At 42.0% G+C, this 20,812-nt stretch overlaps 1 protein-coding gene across 4 annotated transcripts in view; it reads right to left on the bottom strand.

The window, feature by feature from the left end:
- The window catches only part of ARHGAP26 (Rho GTPase activating protein 26), a 419,023-nt gene that overhangs the window by 94,135 nt on the left and 304,076 nt on the right, over positions 1-20,812 (bottom strand). For all 4 annotated transcript variants that reach the window (XM_058543030.1, XM_058543040.1, XM_058543051.1 and 1 more), the window contains exon 18: positions 14,664-14,823. In XM_058543030.1, coding sequence (XP_058399013.1) covers positions 14,664-14,823 — 160 coding nt within the window. The remainder of the gene's footprint in view (positions 1-14,663; positions 14,824-20,812) is intronic.

Raw genomic sequence — 20,812 nt, 5'->3', positions numbered from 1 at the left:
AAAATCATGACAACTCTCATCTTTTTGTCTACTGTCCTCACCACGTCTAATGAAGAACTGAGGCAGAGCGGTAAACCGCCACAATTATAGATGATAACAGAGAAACCTATGTCCTTAGATTTTCGCGATTCCTTTTTAAATGCATATAATAATAACAATCAAAAGATCTTTTGAGCATCTACTTTTTACCAAGCAATCTGGGTATAACAGTGCATGAGGCAAACACGTTCCCCGTGGTTACAGTTTACATCCAGTAGCTGTGATTTCCTGAGTATTTGCCACACTAGGCACCAGGTTAAGCGCTTTGTATGAGTTATCTCATTTAATGTTAAAACACTTTTCCATAATTGGGATTATATGCTTTATACAGTTTTGTACCCCACACATTTTGCATAACATTATATTGTAACATTTTCCCCTTCCCTAAAAAATCTTCAAACATGATTCTTAATGGTTGCGTAACACCCCCACTATATGAGGGTATCAATATTTACTGATCCAATCATTATCATTTTTTACTCTTTGGAGCTAGCCTCCTCCTGGATTTTCTCTTTCCCAACAATCATGAGTAGCAAGAGGACAGTGGTGGCACCTTGTTCCCTTCAACTGTGGGTGGTCCTAGACACATCAGAGTCCTTTTCATGGCCCTCTCTCCTTTGTGCGTGTGTTTAAAAGCAGAACTCAGAAGCTGATATATAGGAAGCAAAGTCATAAGAATGATAAGAATTTCAGCCAAAACAGCTGTTCTCCATGAGTTGGCAGGTCCTTGGGATCCAACGATGCCAGCCAGCTGGTTAAGTCAGTCTCGCTCCCAAACACAGCTGTCTGGAGACAGCATTATCATATTTTCCCTAGGGGACTGAATTTTCAACAAAATAAACTGAATCACTACACAGCTGAGTTCAAATGGGGCAAGGGGGTAAGGAGAGAAGGGGACTTAAAGCAAAAACAACAAAAACCTCCTGGCTTCCAGAGGAGCTGGCACCCCTAAAAATAAGTATCAGTGCTACACATGTGTCCAGGCTCCTTTTGAGTATCTACAAGGGAAGGAGACAGAAACTCTGGTTGTTGTCGAGCTTAAGGACCACAGCCTCTGAGAAGCTGTCACCCCCCTTTACTTTGTCCCCAACAATGCTGAGCCATGGCTGCTCCCCAGTGACAATCTAACTGTGCACCATTACCATTGATATTTGGACTTTGCTCTCATATATGAGTATCTGCACCTGCTAGGCACTGTGCTGGGTACTTTACATGACTTATCTCCAAGCCATAGGTCAACTCAGCATACAGTCGGTAGGGTGACAATTCCACAGTGAGATTTCCTGACCTGCCACACAGCTAAGCAGGAGAGGGGCTGGGACTGGAACGCTATGGCTGCAGTTTCTAGCATCTGCAGTCTCCACTTCCTCAGCAGTCATTATTCATTCAGCTCATCTTTTCCAGCCAATCTTCACTACAGAAGCCAGTGCCTCCAAACCCACAAGTATGGATTTCAACAAATAATGGTGTCTCTTAGCACCCTTCTGGCCTTAGGTACAGCACGTTCAGCAATCCCTAGCTGAAAACATTTGAAAATGAATTCAGATTTAGAGATAGGCCTCTACCCTCCACCTCCTTATATCTGCCCTCCAAGTTTTGTCTCTCTTTTCCTAATGAGTAACTGAGAACGAGGTCCTTGCCTAACTACAATGGGAACAAAGATAACGTATACACATTTTAATTTCAACTGTCACCAAAAATGGGAGCATTTACTCTTGCCTAAAAACTGTAGTAAACACTGGGGACATATGGGACAGTGGGAACATATGAGCGAATTTCATTCTGCACATTGGCTCCTTTCTCTAAAAGAAAAGTTAGTTGAGCATATAGAATCAGTTCCAGGAGAAGGAGATTTTTGCCATGGATGAGAGCTCTAGTCCCGAAGGCCAGTTCTTTGGGTCTCACTGCAGGCTGGGCCCAGGCTTCTGAAGAGCTCTGACAGGGCTGTTCTCAGGATCAAATGCAATATCGTGCAAGTGAGCACACTGCAAAATGTAAAGTGCTGGACACGGGACTATCATCACTATTATTCCATATGTTTTTCCGAGGTACAAGGGCACTTTTGTAAATCAGACCAAGTCAGAGCAGATGACACAAACCTTCATTAAGGAGTCTGGGAATTCAGTCCCCAAATTACTGTTGTTCATTTAACTCTGAAACTTGAACACGTGAAAGTTGTTTAAAGGCTGCTTATTGTCTGGCCACCTCCTGGCTAGGCCAAGAGTTTGCCTCTGTGCTAAAAGCTCTAGTTGAAATTATGATCAGAATCTGAATTATTCACAATTTTGTTGGTTATTCCAACCCTATTTCATTCGGAAGAGATGATTTCAAGAGAATCAAATAAAGTTTCCTTCATTCTGTTGAGAAGAATCATTGTACAAATGACTCTGCTGAATGGTGGAAGTGTGAGCTCATATAATCTATGAGCAATGGATTTATGGAGCTCTACCATGTGGCTGGAACAATCTACTCATTTCACACTTTCCAAATTAACACAAAAAGGAGAGATTTATTCTGTACCCCAAGTGCCCCGTTAATTCTGTCTGAACTTACAAACTAATTCTGACTTAATCAGGAATGCCTTAGAAATAAAAGTTATTGGGAAGACTATAAGCCTTCTGGAAGCTACTGGGGAATAAGACTGTAAAATAAAAATATAACTCTGGATAACTCTTCCAAGTATCACCAATTTCAAGCTTCTCATAAGTGGAATTAGCCAACCCATAAATACCAAGCTACTGTTTCCCCTTAAGCCACACAGCAGAGTGGTCAGGGGCGGCCTGGCTTCTGCGGTCACATAGACCCGGGCTCAGCCCTGGTTCTGCTGCTTACTCAGTGGGCAACACCTACAGCTACACTGACCTCACCATCACTGACATCGGCATCATTGCCATAGCACCACAAAAAATGTAGGAAAGGAATTTACAGTCATTATATGGCTAAAAAAGCAACAGGCTTTGGAGCTAGACAGATTTGGGTTCAACTTGGGCAAGAGCCTTAACCCCTCTGAGCCTGTTTCCCTTGTGCAAATGGGGATCTAATACCTGCCTTGCAGAGCTACTGAAAAGATAATCACATAAAATGCTCAGCAGAGAACCTGGCAAAGAATGGACAGGAGGTGGTGGTGGTTTGAATGACAATCAAAATACCCAAAATTTGTGGAGTGCTTATCATGCTAAGTTATTTACATGGATTATCTCATTATTTTACTCACAATAACCCTATAAGGGAGGTACTATTATTCTTGCCATTTTGTAGGCAAGGAATTGAGACTTATTGAGACTAACTGGTTTATCCCAGGTCACATAGGTGAGTGCAGCTGGACTGGGACACTTGACTGTCTGATCTTAACCAACTGTGGTCTTTACACGTATTATTAATTTGAGAGACAGAGGACAAAATGAAAAGATCATAAGTTTTAGAGTCCAACAGATGTGATTTGAGTCACTTACTAGGTCTGTGACTTTGAGAAAGTCGTGTAACTGACTTTCAGATGCATCATCTGTAAAAAAAACTCCCAGGACTACGGTGAGGACTGAAGCACCTAACCCAGTTTGATACTCAGTGTTCAAGAGACATTACTGCATTCAATAAAAAAGTATAAGAAGGGAAATAACTGGAGACTCAACAATGAATTATTTGCAGTCAGGACGCAAAGATTTAATTTATAAGTGCAAATTTAATTACCGCTCTTTGCAAAACATTGATCTTAACTGCTTACAGCAATGTTAGAATTTGCTGCTCTTTTTCCCTTGAGTTGTTTATAAAATTCGAATTTCACTGGCCCCCCTTTGGGCCCGTCTTGACATTGCAGACCACTGATACTTGAGGAATTTGTTCTTAGCCATGTTACATACATATTTTTACACCTTTTCTAATCCCATCCGTCACATGCTTCTGCAATTTACAAGGATTAGGAGCCTCCCTGTAATGCGTGTGGTGTACTCTTTATTATGTGCTGTGATTTTTATGGGAGGAAAATCAGGTCATGATGAAGAGTTCCTGGTCTGTAACTGCAAAGTAGCTCTGAGACAATAAATCAATGCCAGAGGCCTGGGGATTACAAAGCAAAACAGAAAGACTTCTAGGAGAGAAGAGTCTGAGTATTTTCTTGAGACACTAATGCATCAGGGTCCCAAGTAATAAGGGGTAATTAACAAGTATGGCTTGTTTCATCTGAGGAGTGTCTGCTTTGGGAGTGGAGGGCTAGAACTACCGAGTGTGGCTCACACGCTGCCCGCTCTTCCTCAGGACAGACTGTGGAGTGGGACTGCTTAGCACAGGAAAGCCATAAACCCAGCGCCTTTCCAGTGGAAAGCCAGGCAAGTCTTCACTGGGCTCATTTACTGTAACACTTAAGAAGCCAAATGCAGAGGCTGCAGCTATGTAGAGGGCTTTTAAGGACAGCTGGAAGTCTGATGGCCTGTTGATATCAGCATTTTGGCAGAGGGATCAACAATTTGGAAAGTAGTTTGGGGAGTTTTATTAAAAATCCCTCAAAAGGAACCAATTTCATTTAGTAACTGAGGGAATATATAGATGGCCTGGGTAATCCACGGGATGCTGTGATTTTTCCTATCTCCGGAAAGATCCTATTTCCTGTTATCTTTGCTTACAGAGAATAGATTAAAACATAACAGAACTCCACCTTTATTTGAGCAACATTTAGGAGCTTCACAATTCAATGTCAAACCAAATTACTGGTTTATCTAGGGCTTATTAGGGGGGATATACATGTTCAGATCCACAACCTTACCACATTAATGAAGAATAACTTGCATAGCACTTGACACCGAAAAAAGGCCTGTGGCAGTAGCATCCCAGTCCAGCATACAAGTAAATCTAGCTTACTTCTAAACGCAACAAGGACAGGACCAAAAAGAGTGTAGTCGGGAACCAATGGAAGGAAAGATAACAAAAAACAAAAATCAATGAACAAATGAAAAAAGCCATGACCATAAGATACAAGATTAGCTTCCCAAGTAGGCAACAGTACCAGGGACTATCGCAGCATAGCAAAACATCCAGGCACACATCATCATCATCATATTCATTATTATTATTATTAATTTTGCACATCAATAGCTACTTGAAATATCAAGGTAATAAAATACACCTGCCCAACACTTCTCGGTTGCCAGAAACTGTTCAAATCAATTGCATTTTATTAATTGATGTACATTTTGTGCACGAACCCCAACACTAGTGCAATGGATTTCAGTGCCACCATTTCGGTAAAAGCAGATCAAGGCAGTTTGGTAGGCCAAATCAACTCAAATCAATCGAGATAAGTGCACTGAAGACACTACCATTTTAATGGGAACGCAAGGCTGCTCAGGATTTAGTGCTAATACTAGGTGTTAAGTTGGGTCAGTCACAGTTACTAGCTCTTCTCCTTGACATGTAAGCTTAAAAGTTAACATATGTTAAAAAGGGGCACTGATCTTTAGGCATTTCCAAGAATTAACAGCTCAAAGATCAACACTCCTATCTCTTTCAAAGCAAACTGATGGAGTGGAAAAAGAATCACGATAACTTATTTTGAAAAACATCCAGAGGCATTAAAAGTGGCAATGCTGACAAAAGCACGTGGTGCACAGGCACATGTGCACACCCACGGCCTGCTTTATGTGCAGAAACTCGAGCGCCACAGCCAAAAGAAATATCATGGACTATTACAGAACAGGCAGGTCCAATGCTACTATTATATGTTGGAACTTAACAGTAAGTTGTAAGATAGACACACACACGTTATTAGCCTGACATTTCATGTTTTTTTTTTTGTGTGTGAGGAGGACTAGCCCTGACCTAACATCCTATGCCAATCATCCCCTTTTTTCTTGAGGAAAATTGGCCCTAGGCTAACATCTGTGTCCACCTTCCTCTACTTTTTATATGGGATGCTGCCACAGCATGGCTTAACAAGCGGTGCGTTGGTGTGCGCCTGGGATCCGAACCCGCGAACCCCGGGCCGCCGAAGCGGAGTGCGCGCACTTAACCACTTGCACCACTGGGCCGGCCCCATGACATTTCATGTTTAACCAAAACCATGCAAAGAAGGCGGTCGGTTTTCTTGATATAGTTGTTCTTCCTAGACATCTAAATTTTGCAACGTCATTGGCAAGTTAGCCTTTAAAAAAATAAATAAAAGGAAAACCTTGAAAGAAAAAGCAGAACTTCTGGGCTTTGGAGTATCTTGGACAATGGCAGCAGTCAATATTTTGTTTTAAAATCTTAACTAGAAGCATATAAATATTGGTAACTTCCACTATAACCCCAAGTATTGGCCTACTTGATGTTTTAAGGCTCAGAGTGATAAGCTGGGAAAGACTGTGTCTATACAGAAACAGTAATTTTAAATAATTAATCATTACCCTAAAGGTAAAAACAAGCATGGAAGAAGCCAAAATCTTGGCCCTTTGAACTTTCAACCCTGAAACTCGACTACAGGTAAAAAGAGCCAGACTCTCAAGTCTATTCTTCTTTTGCTCTCATATAATCCAAGTAGAGTCCAGGGTATGGACTCATTGATGGGAAATGATGCCATGAGCTAGTATTTGTCTTTAGGAAGACTGGGAAGAAGAACCAAATAAAAGCCATTAGGATCTTACTCTACCTTATAATAAGTAAAGGCTTTAGGTCAAAAGTTACACTCTCTGAATAAGCCACAAGTTTACAAGAGTATGGTCAACTCTATGGTTTAGTATTTATTTAATGAGTGATTTTGATATCAACAGAGTACAATTTGGTTCAGCTTCCTGGGATGTGTTTCTAAAGAGCTGATATAATCATTTCACCCCTCTACTTGGAAACCTCTGACAGCTCCCATTTTTTAGGAGCAAATGCAAACCCTTTTCTATAACTTTCAAGACCCTTGACAAATGGGCTAAATCCAACTGTGTGGCATCATCTCCCACCACCTACTAACATGTAATCCATAGTTCTTTCACAACCATGTCATTTTAAATGGGCAAACTGATTAATGTTGATTAATTGATTAATGTTCCCCAGGAAGGCTGTCCCTCCTGTCTCCCCTCTTTTCTGCCTAGAAAACATCTATTTATCTGTCAGAGCCCAATACAAGCAGAATTAAATTATTTTTCCTCAGGGCTGACCCGGTGGCATAGTGGTTAAGTTTACGCACTCCGCTTCAGGCAGCCCGGGGTTCGCAGGTCCGCTGGGTGCGGACCTATGTACTGCTTGTCAGGCCACGCTGTGGCAGGCGTCCTACATAAAAATAGAGGAAGATGGGCATGGATGTTAGCCCAGGGCCAATCTTCCTCAGCAAAAAGAGGAGGATTGGCAACAGATGTTAGCTCAGGGCTAATCTTCCTCACCAAAAAAAAAAAAAAAGAAAGAAAGAAAGAAATTTCTCGTCAGAGGTGCCATACACTTCATTCATCTTACTGAATGTGACAGCGCATTGTATCATGGTTAGTTATACCTGATAAAACAGGAGAGCCTTGGAAAAAAGGTCCCATCTTATTTATCTTCAGCCAACTGTAGATGCTCAATAAACCTTTATTGCATTGAATAGAGGTTAACTAGAGCACATTTTAATAGCTTGGCTTGTGAAAGTGGTCCTAAGTTCAGTCCTTGTTCCCCTCCTAACAAGCTGTTTCTTAAAACTCTGCACTTCAGGTTCATAATTTGTAAAATAGGGCTAAAAATATTGACCTTATAGTGTTGCTATGAAAATTAAATGCTATGATGGATATAAAGCTGCTTAGCCCAATATCTTGTGAACAACAAGCTATAAGTAAAAGTTAGCTACTGCAATCATTATTATTATTATTACTTCCAGACTACGTACATTAAAAAGATCCATTACCTTTAACTGAGTAAATAAATAAATCAGTACGTATTACCAACACAAAAAAAGAAAAACCACCATGAGCCCCCAAACATAATAACACATCTTCTGGCTCCTTCCTCTTTGCCTCCACTTACTCCGGGATGTTTATTTCCTACAACTGTTCCAAATATTGCTTCCCTCCCAGGGTCTGCCAGAGGAGGTGAAGGACCGAGTTTCCGGAGCATCATTGACAGGGTAAGTATATGGTTAACGTGCTTAATATGACCAAACTGAAGATCTGTGTGAAACACATCACTAAGGCTCTGATGACAGAGATAGAAGTGGGTTCTCTGTGAAAAGAGATGCTCAGCAGGGGATGTTTCTGGACAAACAGCTGCCATCTTGAGGGTGTGAGGATGTGCTGATGACAACAAAAAGGAGTTCATCCTCATTTATAACCCTTGGGCTGAATGCCTAGTGTTAATTCTTATTAAACAAGGAGAGAGGAGATGAGAGAGAGAGAGCGAGAGAGAGGGAGAGAGAGAGAGGGAGAGAGAGAGGGAGAGAGAGAGAGGAGACCATATGCTTCACCCAGTTAAAACACAGAAGTGTTTTCCCTTCTCTTGAAAAAAGGTGTTTCATCAGGTAAAAGAAACTGAAATTTCTGGCTGGAAAGTATTCCCTCTCTCTCTCTCTCTTAAATGTCAATTTTAAAGACAAAGATGTTCTTCCAGTTTCAGATACTGATGAGTTAGCTCTCCATGCTGACGCTTACAAAGGGTATGTGAGGACTGAACTTGTCACTACCACCAAATGAATGGTGTCCCTGGTTGTACAAAAACCGGCAATGCTGAGGAGAAACAGAAGAGCACTTCCTATAAGAAATACTGAGGAGTTGCCTGTGTTCAGCACAAGCCGCTAATAAGAAAGCAAAGCCTTCTCCAATAGGAACTACATGCAAGCCTGCCAGTGATGGGGAGTGAGCGTTATGGTAGATCGTCTGCAGAGATGGCGGCCAACGATTCCTTCCACGCCTTTATGTGCACATTGTTCCTCCCATCCTTTCCAGCACCTTCAATTCAGCTGGACTTGTAACTTGCTTTGACCAACAGAATGTAGCTGAAGGGACACTTTGTTTTCTCCAGGCCTAGGTCTTTTTTTTTTTTTACTTTTTTGTTTATTGCAGTAACATTGGTTTATAACATTGTAAAAATTTCAGGTGTACATCATTATACTTCTATTTCTGCATAGATTACATGATGTTCACCACCAAAATACTAATTACAATCCATCACCATACACATGTACCGAATTATCCCTTTCACCCTCCTCCCTCCCCCCTTCCCCTCTGGTAACCACCAATCCAATCTCTGTCTCTGTGTGTTTGTTTGTTGTTGTTATTATCTACTACTTAATGAAGGAAATCATACGGTATTTGACCTTCTCCCTCTGACTTATTTCACTTTGCATTATACCCTCAATGTCCATCCATGTTGTCACAAATGCCTGGCCTTGTGGCTTCTGTGTCTGCCCTCTTGGAAGTATGGCCTAGACTACTGAATGATGAGAGATCTCATGGAGAGAGAGGCCATGTGGAGGAGGATCAAGGTGTCCCAGCCAACAGCTAGTATCAGGTCCCAGATATGTGGAGTAAGGCCATCTTGGATCCTCCACCCGCAGTCAAACCACCCTAGTTGATACCATATGGGACTCCTCCCAAAATTTCTGACCCACAGAATTGTGAGCAAAAAAAGTCATTGCTGTTTTAGTCACTAGGTTTGGAGATGATTTGTCAGGCAGCACTAGATAACCAAAACAGGCATCTTATATGGTTTCCTCTCTCTCCCTTGCTCTCTTTCTGAGTGGCTTTAAGGGCTAGATGCCTGGGTTTCTACACCCTCTTTCAGTACCATCGTCTATTTATTTCTAGATCCCTCCCAATTTTACTCCAAGGCACAAAGTAAACCCCTTATATAAAATGTTCTTAACAACATGAGAGACTATTATGCCAGTAACTGTAGGGGACATACATTTAAGGCCTGTATTAGGGCTTGTTTCAAGCAAGAGGGCATATGCTATCACATGTTTCATGTGGGGGAACAGCTTGAAAACATGCTGTTGGAAAGCATTTCTTCAAGTAGGGTTTCAGGATTTTGTCCAGCTTCTGACACTAAAGCTAGGAAAGCAGTCACTCCAGGACACTTGTATGTACATGTCTCTGGAAAACTACAGCCAAGGCCAAGGGAATGCTCATTAAATATTGTCACCTAAGATCTTAATATTGTGGATTTTAAAGAACAAGTCTCTGACAATATTCACCTGAGGACATAAAAATGCTCTGGATTTGACGGCTAAAGTTAAGTTTTATTGATAGGAGATCCAAAGCATTCTCTCCAGAAAGTCAGGAGCCAGAGCACGGATATGGATGCTTAGGATGCCTGTGAGGCGAACATCACAGGCTTCCGAAGGAGGCTAAGGCAGTCTCTGCTCACTTTATAGCAGACCAGGCCTGAAGCTCCATTTAAAAAGGAGTCAAGGGCCGGCCCCAGTGGCTTAGCGGTTAAGCGTGCATGCTCCGCTATTGGCGGCCCGGGTTCGGATCCCGGGCGCGCACCACGCACTGCTTCTCCAGCCACGCTGAGGCCGCGTCCCACATACAGCAACTAGAAGGATGTGCACCTATGACATACAACTATCTACTGGGGCTTTGGGGAAAAAAAGGAGGAGGATTGGCAATAGATGTTAGCACAGAGCCAGTCTTCCTCAGCAAAAAGGGGAGGATTAGCATGGATGTTAGCTCAGGGCTGATCTTCCTCACAAAAAAAATAAAAAATAAAAATTAAAAAAATAAAAATAAAAAGGAGTCCAACTCCCTTATTCTAAGCTGTTTTTACCAGAAAGGCAAACCTAATGAACATTAAGGACTTTCTCTCCGAAATAATGTACATATACAAGGGTTTTGCACATAACCTGGGCCCATCATGGACTCCAAATTAAAAACCTCTATCAAGGTGGTACACTAGCTCCCTCAGGACTGGAGACATACACTCTGATGCAGCCTTCATCCCAGGAATGTTTTCACTCACACTCTTTCATCGGCTCCCACAAGAATATAAATCTCAATGTGATTCATCCCACTCTCTGGCACAGACTAACAAAAAAGAACACATAACGAAGCACTGTAATACTCTTTTAATATGCACCTCACCAAACACACAGCAGAGAGTAATATAATTTATAATCTACCAACCAGATGAGTATTTTCAACAGTTCTTGCCTGTATACTTACAGGCCTGGCCATGCAATTCATATTTCATTTCTATTTCTATACTTTGTGCTCAAGGCAGGATGGCTGCTTGTTTACACAAGTTTCAATATTGTTATTAGCAGCATCCGGTCTTTTTTTCTATCATGCTGCTTTCAAATATGTTTTCTGGCCTTGAAGGCCCAAGGACACCAAAAACAGTTATAGTTCAAAAACCATTAGATACTGCCTGCTGTAAGTTTGAGTATGCCCTTTAGGGACATGAAACATAATCAAACTGCTTACAGCTTAGAGATCTGTCTCAACATTTAACATTATTTTATTTAAGATTAAGTTATAAAAGTACTATTTGGGGAGTGGGGCACATATGATATTCAGACATGGACTTGAGCTCTATTTTCAGAGAATTCTGTTGAGACTGCTAAAAACAATGGCTTACAGTTACTGAATCTTACTACATACCAGATTCTTAGCTAAGTACTTTACATAAATCACCTTATTTAATCCTCACAACAGACACAATTGAAGGAACGTGGCACACTGGCTATTTGGTCATCCAATTTGCTTCTCTTTCCTCTGAGTACACAGTTAGGTTGCTTTCCCAGCCTTACCTGCAGTTAGATGTGGCCTTGTGACTAAGTTCTGGCCAATGGAATGTGGAAAAAAATAAGGAAAGCATCTTCTAGGCTTGACCCATACAATCTTACCCAATCTTCCATGCTCTCTCATTTCCCCCATCAACTGGCTGATTGCAGAAATCTGCAGAGCAGAAGGCAGAGCCACAAGATGGAAGGAAGCTGGGTTGCTGAATGACCACACAGGAAGCCACCCACAGAATGCCCACAGTGAGTAAGAGATAAACTCCTGTTGTCCTAAGTCAGTGATCTTCTTGGGTTGTTTTTTACAGCAGTTAGACAGTACTGAAAGTACTTTTATGAGCATAGAGAGGTTAAGTAATCTGCTCACAGACACACAGCTAATAAGAGGTAGCAGATTTGAATCCAAGTGGTTTGTCTTTAGAAACCACATAATTAACTGCTATTTGATTACATTCTTTTTTCACAAGTTCCTCATGTAACATAAAATTCTCCTATACCTGATTTACTATATCCGAGGGAGGTGGTTGGATAAAGGTCCAAAGTTCTTGATAGAAGATAATTTCTTCAAATAAATCACTTGATTTATATATCTCTTTATTAACCATGTAAGAGCGGGCTATGCTGCTTAAATAACTTAGCAGGGTACCTCTGTTCTTTTTTGAAAGTTTATATTCAAAGGTTCTTGAGTAGTTATTAATGCCCTATAACAAATTACCCCAAAAACTTGGTGCCTTAAAGCATTTATTATCTTTCCCAGTCTCTGTGGGTCAGGAATTCAGGAGAGGCTTAGCTTTTAGCTTGGTGGTTCTGACTCAGGGTTTCTTCCGAGGTTGCACTCAAGATGTCAGTCGGGGCTGCATCATCTGATGGCTTGACCAGGGCTGGAGGATTCACTTCCAAAGTGGCTCACTCACATGGCTGGCAAGTCAGTCTGGTTGTTGGCAGGAAGCCTCACTTGCTCCCCACAAAGCTGTGTGACTACCCTCAGAACATGGTAGCTTGCTTCCCTCAGAGCAAGCAAACCCAGAAACCAAGGAAAATGCTGCAAAGTCTTTTATGACTCGTGTCCAAAGTTACACTCTATTACTTTGCAATATCCTATTGATCACACTGGGATCATTTTCCTACTGACCAATTCCTATTGATCACATTGGGATCCCCTATTCACAGTTGAAGGGGACTACACAAGGGAGTGAATACCAGGAGACAAGGGTACTGGGAGTCATTTTGGAGGCTAGCTACCAGAAGAGCCCATTCATTCATCCAACACACATGTACTGACTGCCTACTGAGTGCCTGGGAGAAAGCAGGAAACAGAACAGACAAAAGTCCCTGCTCTCGTGAAGCATACACTCAAGTGGAGGTCAGAAAGGCAACAGATCTAATTAATAAGTAAATTATACAATATGCTAGAAAGTGGTAAGTGCTATGGAGAGAGAGAGAAAGCAGGGTCAAGGGGAGGGGGAGTGCTGGAGGACGGGACTATCGGCAATTTTAAACGGAAGATCGAGGTAGGCCTCACTTAGAAGGCCTGAAAGAGGTGAGGAAACATGCTATGTAGTTATACAGAGGAAGAGTGTACCAGGAACAGCAACTGCAAAGGCCTTGCGGCAGGAATGTGTGGTGTGTGCAAGAACAGCAAGGCAGTCAAGGTGGCTGCAGAAGTGAAATAAAAGAGAGGCAGTACGAAATGAGATGAGGTGAGTAACAGTGGGGAGAGCAGAGACCATGTGGGACCTTCTAGGCTCTTGGAAGGCTCTGCCTTCCACTCAATGAAATGGGAAGCCATTGGATGGTTCTTAGCAGACAACTGACACGATCTGACTCAATATTTAAAAAATCTCAGGGCCTAATCGTTAAGTTCGGTGTGCTCCGCTTCGGTGGCCCAGATTTGGTTCCCAGGTGTGGACCTACACCACTCACTGGAGGCCATCCTGTGGCAGCGACCCACATACAAAACAGAAGAAGACGGGCACAGATGTTAGCTCAGGGTAAATCCTCAGCAAAAAAAAAAATGTCACTTTGGTGGCTGATATCAGAATAGATAGGACAAGGGCGGGAGCAGGGAAACAAATTAGAGGCTCTTGTAAAATTCCAGACCAGAGATGATGGTAGCTTATGTTAGAGTGTTATCAGGGCAGGTGGTGAGAAGTGGTCAGATTCTAGACTTATTTTGCAGCACAATTAATCCACCATTCTAGGTAAAGATTTTATTTAGGAGGACCAGCATTTTTTATTAGATCCCAGAGCTGTGGCTATCAAATTGTACCCTAAGGGACCCTACAAGTTCTGAGAAGCTTCATAGGGATTTGCTACTAGGAGCTGGGATGGGACAGATGGGTGAAGCTTCATGTCCCCTACCCCAGTTTTGTAAGAGCAGCTCTGTGTTGACACACTTCATTATATGGGGTGAAGGAGATCTTCTTAAGAAAGAACAGAAACTCCAGCGCCCTAAAGGGAAAGACAGACCACACACACACATACACACTGAAAAAATACACCATTTATAAAACCAAAAGGCAAAGTACAGATTAGGAAAAATACTTGCAACGCAAATAAAAATAGTTTACTATCCCTAATATAAAAAAAACTCTTACAAATTCATAAGAGGACAGCCAAGTAAAAAAAATGGGCAAAGGGCATTTTCAAAATGAGGTTCATAATAGTACCTTCTTCATCAGATTGTAGTTAGGATAAAAGGACAACATACATAAAGTGCCTAGCACAGTTCCTGGTACAGAATAAATGCTCAATAAGTGTTGCCCAACACTGTCGCAACCATAACCACTATTGTTGTCCTCATAACCATTGTTGCCACTGCTGTCATCATGAGATGATTATCATCAGCACCATCACCACCACTATCAGCAACTTCAGTGGGAACCCGAGTTAACCCTGAATGCCAGTTCCAACTCAGCTTCCTCCAAGGTAAACTCTTCACTCACAGCGACCAATTATATATTACCTTTTCATGATTTTCTATTAGGATCTCAATGACAATGTTCTGAAATTTGATATCCATGATGGCTGCTACTGTTTCTTCCTGAGGCCGCAGCAGGGTGGGTCCAAACACCACGCCAAGGTTTGCCACCGTCATCAAATTCTGCTTATGGTTGTTAGCAACACTGAGAGGAAGGAAAAGAAAAGGCACAAATGAGAGAAATAGTGTACGAATAGACAGCTGACACCCCTGTACCCTTCCTATCTTTAGGTTCCTCATCCAGTAGGAGCCAGACCTTGGGACATCTTTCAGTGCCCTTGGAGTCCAAAGAGAGACTTTTCTCCTCACATTTTCGTCTACCAAAGTTTCAGAAATCTTCAGTGTTCAGGCTATTTTGCTATTCCAGGATGTGACAATCCATACCATTTCCATTTTGCCTAAAACAACCAACCAGCCAAAGCAGCTGCCTTCTAAAATGTGAACCTTTGCACATCTGAATCCCTGTTCTGCAAGTCCTGGTAACTGCTAATCCCTCTTAGTTACAACTTTTATACTTGGCTGCTGCTAAAACCACTGTGATCATTAGCATTTTCTCTAGTGCAAATATAAAAACTCTTGATGGCTTTAATACATTTGTAAACATGGCACAAAATAAACCTAATTTTTAAAATGGGTTGATCTGGATATTTAAAATGAAGTCAGGAAATTCAGCACTTTAGGCTCAAAGTATTAAAGCCCCATCACATTAAACATGTGGCTCACTTTAAGTGAAATATGTGGCATAAACAGAAAAATGCACTACTGTAGATCCATGTACATGGCTGTGTTTATATTGTCACTTATACTCAAGTCTAAGGAACACACAGGGCCAACAGTAGCTGGGTTGAGTAATTTGCTAAACACACGCATATTTTTAGATAAACAACTACTCAAAACATATATCTGAACTCCATACCCAGGCCACCATGACCTAGCCATAAAAGTTAATTATTCATTTGCTGACCATGCCTGTAAAAATACACAAATTACCTATTGACAACAAATAAGTTAAAAGTTAAGGGAATTCAGTATTGTTAAGAAAATATTAGGGGTTCCCCTAAATCACTTGTTAGAAGAAGGAAACTATTCATTACGCGAAACTGGAGAGAAATTGGGCAGAGACGGCAGTTTGTACAGACATACCTCCCTAGCATTTAGTGCTATTTATACTGAGTATTTTTTCACACAATTCTATAAATGCCTGCACTGTTTCTCCTGTATACTTCTATTTTGTAGGAGGAAAAGAGGTTCTACTGACTTAAGTGCTGGTTTTGAAACTGAGCCTTTACTGAAATACTACATCAACCAATTTCATCAGCACATGTGTACTTTTCTATAATTTCTAGGGCTGAAAGTCTAATTTCATAAAAACTTCCTCCTCTAAAAGGGGGCAGGGGGTGGTTAGGGGGATGACACTTTAACCATGGAACAGCCCAGCTAGGAGGAGAATTTGCTTTTTGACTGCTAAGCAACAGCTGCAGCAAGGAAAGTTGCCACTGATATCCTGGCCTGATTCCGGTCCACCAGAAAATATTTGACAAACATTTTTTGAGTTCTAGCTGAATCTCCTGATTTTACTTATAGTTTTCCACGTTACCAAGAACTGCATCACATTTCTAGTCTGAAAGAGTTAATGCAGATGGTCAAGTTGTCACCTGGCAAGGGGTAATGACTTCGGTTCTGTGCCTCAGTCAATCAGCAAGTATGCATATTTACAAGCTGCTCGTAACATCACTACTTTCAACATCAGCTCCTGTGCGCAGGAAGTGAATTCCATGCCCTTATGCTTCCCTTCCCAAACGAGCTGAGTCAGTAGACTTAAAAAGTCTTGTCACAAAAGTCCCTTGTGCAAATGAATCAACAAGCTATTTATGTATGAAAGAACCTTTAAATTGCAGACCAATATAAAAATACATGGTTTGGATGACGATCATTTTTCACCATCACGCTTTTCAACACTACATCTGACTAAAGCAAGAGACTCCTAACTAGTTTCCCTAACTAGAATCTCTAGGTTCAGCTTTATCACACCTGCTACCAGCAGTTACTGTCTAAAACTCAGCTCCGATCACGTCATTCCTCTGCTGGAAACTACAATGGCCCTACACCTCCCTGGGTTGTTGGGAGCGAACACAATGACACAGCATATGTAAAGTGTTTAGCAATGCTTCTGTTGTTTGACTGTTCTGGTAATGGTGATTATAAACCCTTGGTGGGCTCCACTGTTTTTAATATAAAGTCTAAATTCTTATAAAACAGCACACTTTTTCCCACTCACCTCTAACTCCTCCTCTGCCACCTCTCAGCTCTGGGTCCCTGGGCAAGGGACTCAATATGTCTAAGCTTTGGGTTCTTCCTCTTGAAAAAAAGGGGTGGGGTTGGGGTGAATAATACATCTACTTCATGAGGCTGTGCAGATTCAACGTGATGATGCATGGGAAGTGTGGTCATTGTTATGATTATAATAATTCACTATCCATTTTCTTTCCACGTTCACACCTATCTGCCTTTGTCATTCCTCTGCCTGGCGTGTTCTTACTCTTCTTTCTTTGCTTGGCAAACTATTGATCTGTAAGGCTCAGCTCCAATGGGTCCCTTCCTTTCTGCAGTCTCTGTCTAGTCTTTCCTCAGTCCTCCACCCCTCAATGAAGGCAGTAGTGTTGGCCTGCTCCTGTATTTATTACACGTTATTAACGTCTCTACTGCTGCCTTAGGATAGAGACTGTGCTTATTTTAGGTGGTACCACCAGCCCTGAGCACCGTGCCTGCTGGCCCAGGAGAAGCACAGTAAATGTTCACTAGGTATAAAAGATGATAGGAGCTTCTGAGTAGACATAAAGCAATTATTCTCAACGTAGCTACTTACTCATAAAACCTCATATTAGTATTGATGATTTTTTGGGAATGTATCTTAACTATCCCAACGTCTCTTTTCAAAGTCTGGAGCTGTGTTCTATTTCTCAGATTTAATTAATTAGTAATAATTACTCTGATTTACAGGCCCCAATGCCCAAAGGCATTTGGAAAAAAAGTACAGTAATTCCGGATAAGCAACTCTGAATATAAGTATGCTTGAGGCTACCCAATATAATTCATTTCCTTTTTAATGATCCATTTTATTTTAGAACTTAAAAAACACATTGATCTAAGTCTTATGAAACTTTTGAGGAAAAAAGTTGCACCTTTCATGACTAACTACCATTATCTTTTGGCATAATGAAGTAATAAATTGATCTGTCACTTGATTATTAGTGCTCACAACTTGGTATGGCTATGTTCATTACTCCAGAATGAATTATTAATAGCTTGAAATCTCTATGTATCCGAAGAGAAAGACCTAGACCTCAGCGTCTGCTGGCACCAGCCATCTATTATAGCTTGACAAATTTACAGATGTGTGGGAGGGAGGCTGGCAGAGCACTGGGAAGCCTGTCCAGCAGAGGCCACGGGACTCATTCATTAGCGAGGTCTAGAAAACACCAAGAGCCTGCCTTCTGGGTTGGTAATTGAGCTGCTTGAGCTCTGTCTCATACAGTCCAGAATGTCATGTTGAGGCCTGACTTAAAATCCATACACAAAAGTTTCTTGTGCATTGCACATTCCACTGGAGGAGTCTCTGACACGTCTTTCAGATCCCTCGGGCCACATGGACTTTTCTGTGATGCCTTCTGAGAAAACAGCCAACTCTACAGGCTTTCTTTGCAGGTTGCAGAGAAACAGTTTCACATGCAATTTTAACCTGGGGGAGACCCAGTTCCTTTTGTGACCATTAAGAGTTTGCTCTATCAGCTGAGAAGCAGTGCACCTCCTGAGGGGCGTGTCTTCAGGACAGTTGTTGGGGCATTTGCGCCCCATGTTCTCTGCAGTTTCCTCATGAATTGCAATTATTGAAGAAAGCGCACGTTCTAAAGAAAATGGCCTTGGCAGAGAGGCCTCTTGCCACCTTTGTTTCAAGGGAAAACGGACGGGAACTCTGGATTGGTGTGACGCCCTTTGAGAAGCAGGAGGAGGCAAATCACTTCCAGATGAGGATGGTGGTGGAGGAGCGTTAGGAGGGGAGGAGACAGCGGCCAACTCTTTTGGGGCCTGTAACGCAGAGACCCCCACGCTGTCATTGGGATTGCATCTGTTGTCCTAGCGTTTAAATGCGAGTCAGAGCTCTGTAAGTGCTAAGCAGTACTTGATAACCACAGACTGGTCCTGCTGTACTCCAACAAGACATAAGCCTATTGCTAGGTTTACAAAGAGGTTTCATCTTGAGGCCTGGTGTGCTGTGTCGAGGAAGGTCAAAGCTGAGTCTTGTTTCCACTGGACACAACGTGGTGACAGATTAGCACTATCTGCGAGGGACTGAATGGGTGGAGTAACAGCATAGCAAATTTATCTGCTATCCTTTATCTGCTTGCTTCAGCTTCCAGTGTTAAATAATAATACTAACTTAGACTTGTCTGGTGTTTTAGAGTTTACAAGGAGTTCTGCAACAATGTTTTATGTTTATTTGACGTTCATAATGACTCTAGAACAGTAGCTCTCAAATTTTCTGACAATGACTCATGGTAGGAAATATATTTTCCCACGTTAACATTTCACTTATGCATACATACATATATACTTACATAGACACACACACGCCAGAAGCAAAAGTTTCAGGAACAGTGTGATGAATTCTGATATTTTCTTACCTTTTTTTATCTACTAAATCGATTTCATAACCCACTAATGTGCCATGACCTACAATTTGAAAAGTGCTACTCTAGCTATATAGAGTACAAATATTATCTCCAATTTACAAACAAGGAAAAAAAGGAAGACAGTATAGCACAATGGATGGAGTCAGATAGAAAATCCCAGCTGGACGACAGCAGGCAAGTCACCAGGCGTCTCTAAACCTGTTTCTTCACCTGTAAAATAGAAGCAATAATACCTACCACATAAAGTTTTAAGGCTGATTAAGTAAGATTAGGTGAGTAAATCTCTTGGCATGAAATAATGGCTTAATAAATGATAGCTGCTATTGTTCACGGTGGCAGTCAAGGCAGTGATGATGACAGCGGTAGAAGCAGCAGCAAGCGCCAATTTAAAGCCGCACTGTTAGCTGGTGATGTCATTTGGTGTCCCGCCCAGGAACTTCTAATGGCCTGCTTCTGCCTGGGGCGAGGAGTACTGCCTCCTCCACCTATATTTCCAGGGCTTCCATAACCCTACCTTTCTGTATTTCTCTTCTTGTTATTCTTTCTTTCTTTTTTAAAAATTATGAAACACTTCAAATCTATAGAAAGTTCAAAACGTAACATTACTTATTTTCCATCACTTTCTTATAAGCACCTCTGGCACGACAGGCTGAGAGCCTCACAGGAAGCCTCAGCAAACCCACCAAACTCACTCTGCCTTCAGGAGCACCAACTTGCCCTGGCCTGCCTGGCAAGTCCTCCTCTAACTGTCCAAAGCCCACCTCCCTGGAAAGCCCAGCTCTGGACACTCCCCTAACTGGAGGCCATGCCGAGCTCTCTCCTCCAAACTATTATGTTCACAGTCAATTCCATGGGACATTTCCATACCGACTGCTCCCCTTCTCTCGAGTGCCCCAGGACTGCAGGCTGGATCATGATCTTGGAGTGCCTCCTCTGCAGCACACAGGCAGGTACTGGGTGGGCCCCAGCTTATCAGTTCTGAAAGTAGTTGAGTGGGTGGGCACCTAAGCTGCAATAAATATCACTTTTCTTTGTGCTACCCTCTCAGAAGCTCCAAGCTCTGGGGCTGAGAAGAATTAACTGGAAATAAAGCTGCTGGAACTATACTTTTTTTTGTGGCTAACCAGTCAAGTTTAGTTTCTAGGGTTGTTAATGTGGTTCCTTTCACCAACTTCAAATCCATCCTTAGTATATATTGGGGAGTGGGCTTGGGAATCACCACCACCCCTGGCTGTGTGTTTTCTACTAAGTCAGACTATGTGTGTGTGTTGCATGGAGACCACCTGGATTTGGGGAGGCCTTGGATGGTGCTGAGGAGGCCTCTGCTGAGGAAACCCATCAGAGCCATAAATATAGCTTTGCTGGGCTGCCCCAATGGCTGGCACCAGAACGAGAGTTTAAAATAAATTGTTCTGTGTACTGATTGGGGTCATGCTTGCCAAC

The sequence above is a fragment of the Diceros bicornis genome, chromosome 1 (assembly GCF_020826845.1).
Source record: "Diceros bicornis minor isolate mBicDic1 chromosome 1, mDicBic1.mat.cur, whole genome shotgun sequence".
Taxonomy (NCBI): Eukaryota; Metazoa; Chordata; class Mammalia; order Perissodactyla; family Rhinocerotidae; genus Diceros; species Diceros bicornis.
This window is presented reverse-complemented; position numbering and strand designations above follow the sequence as displayed.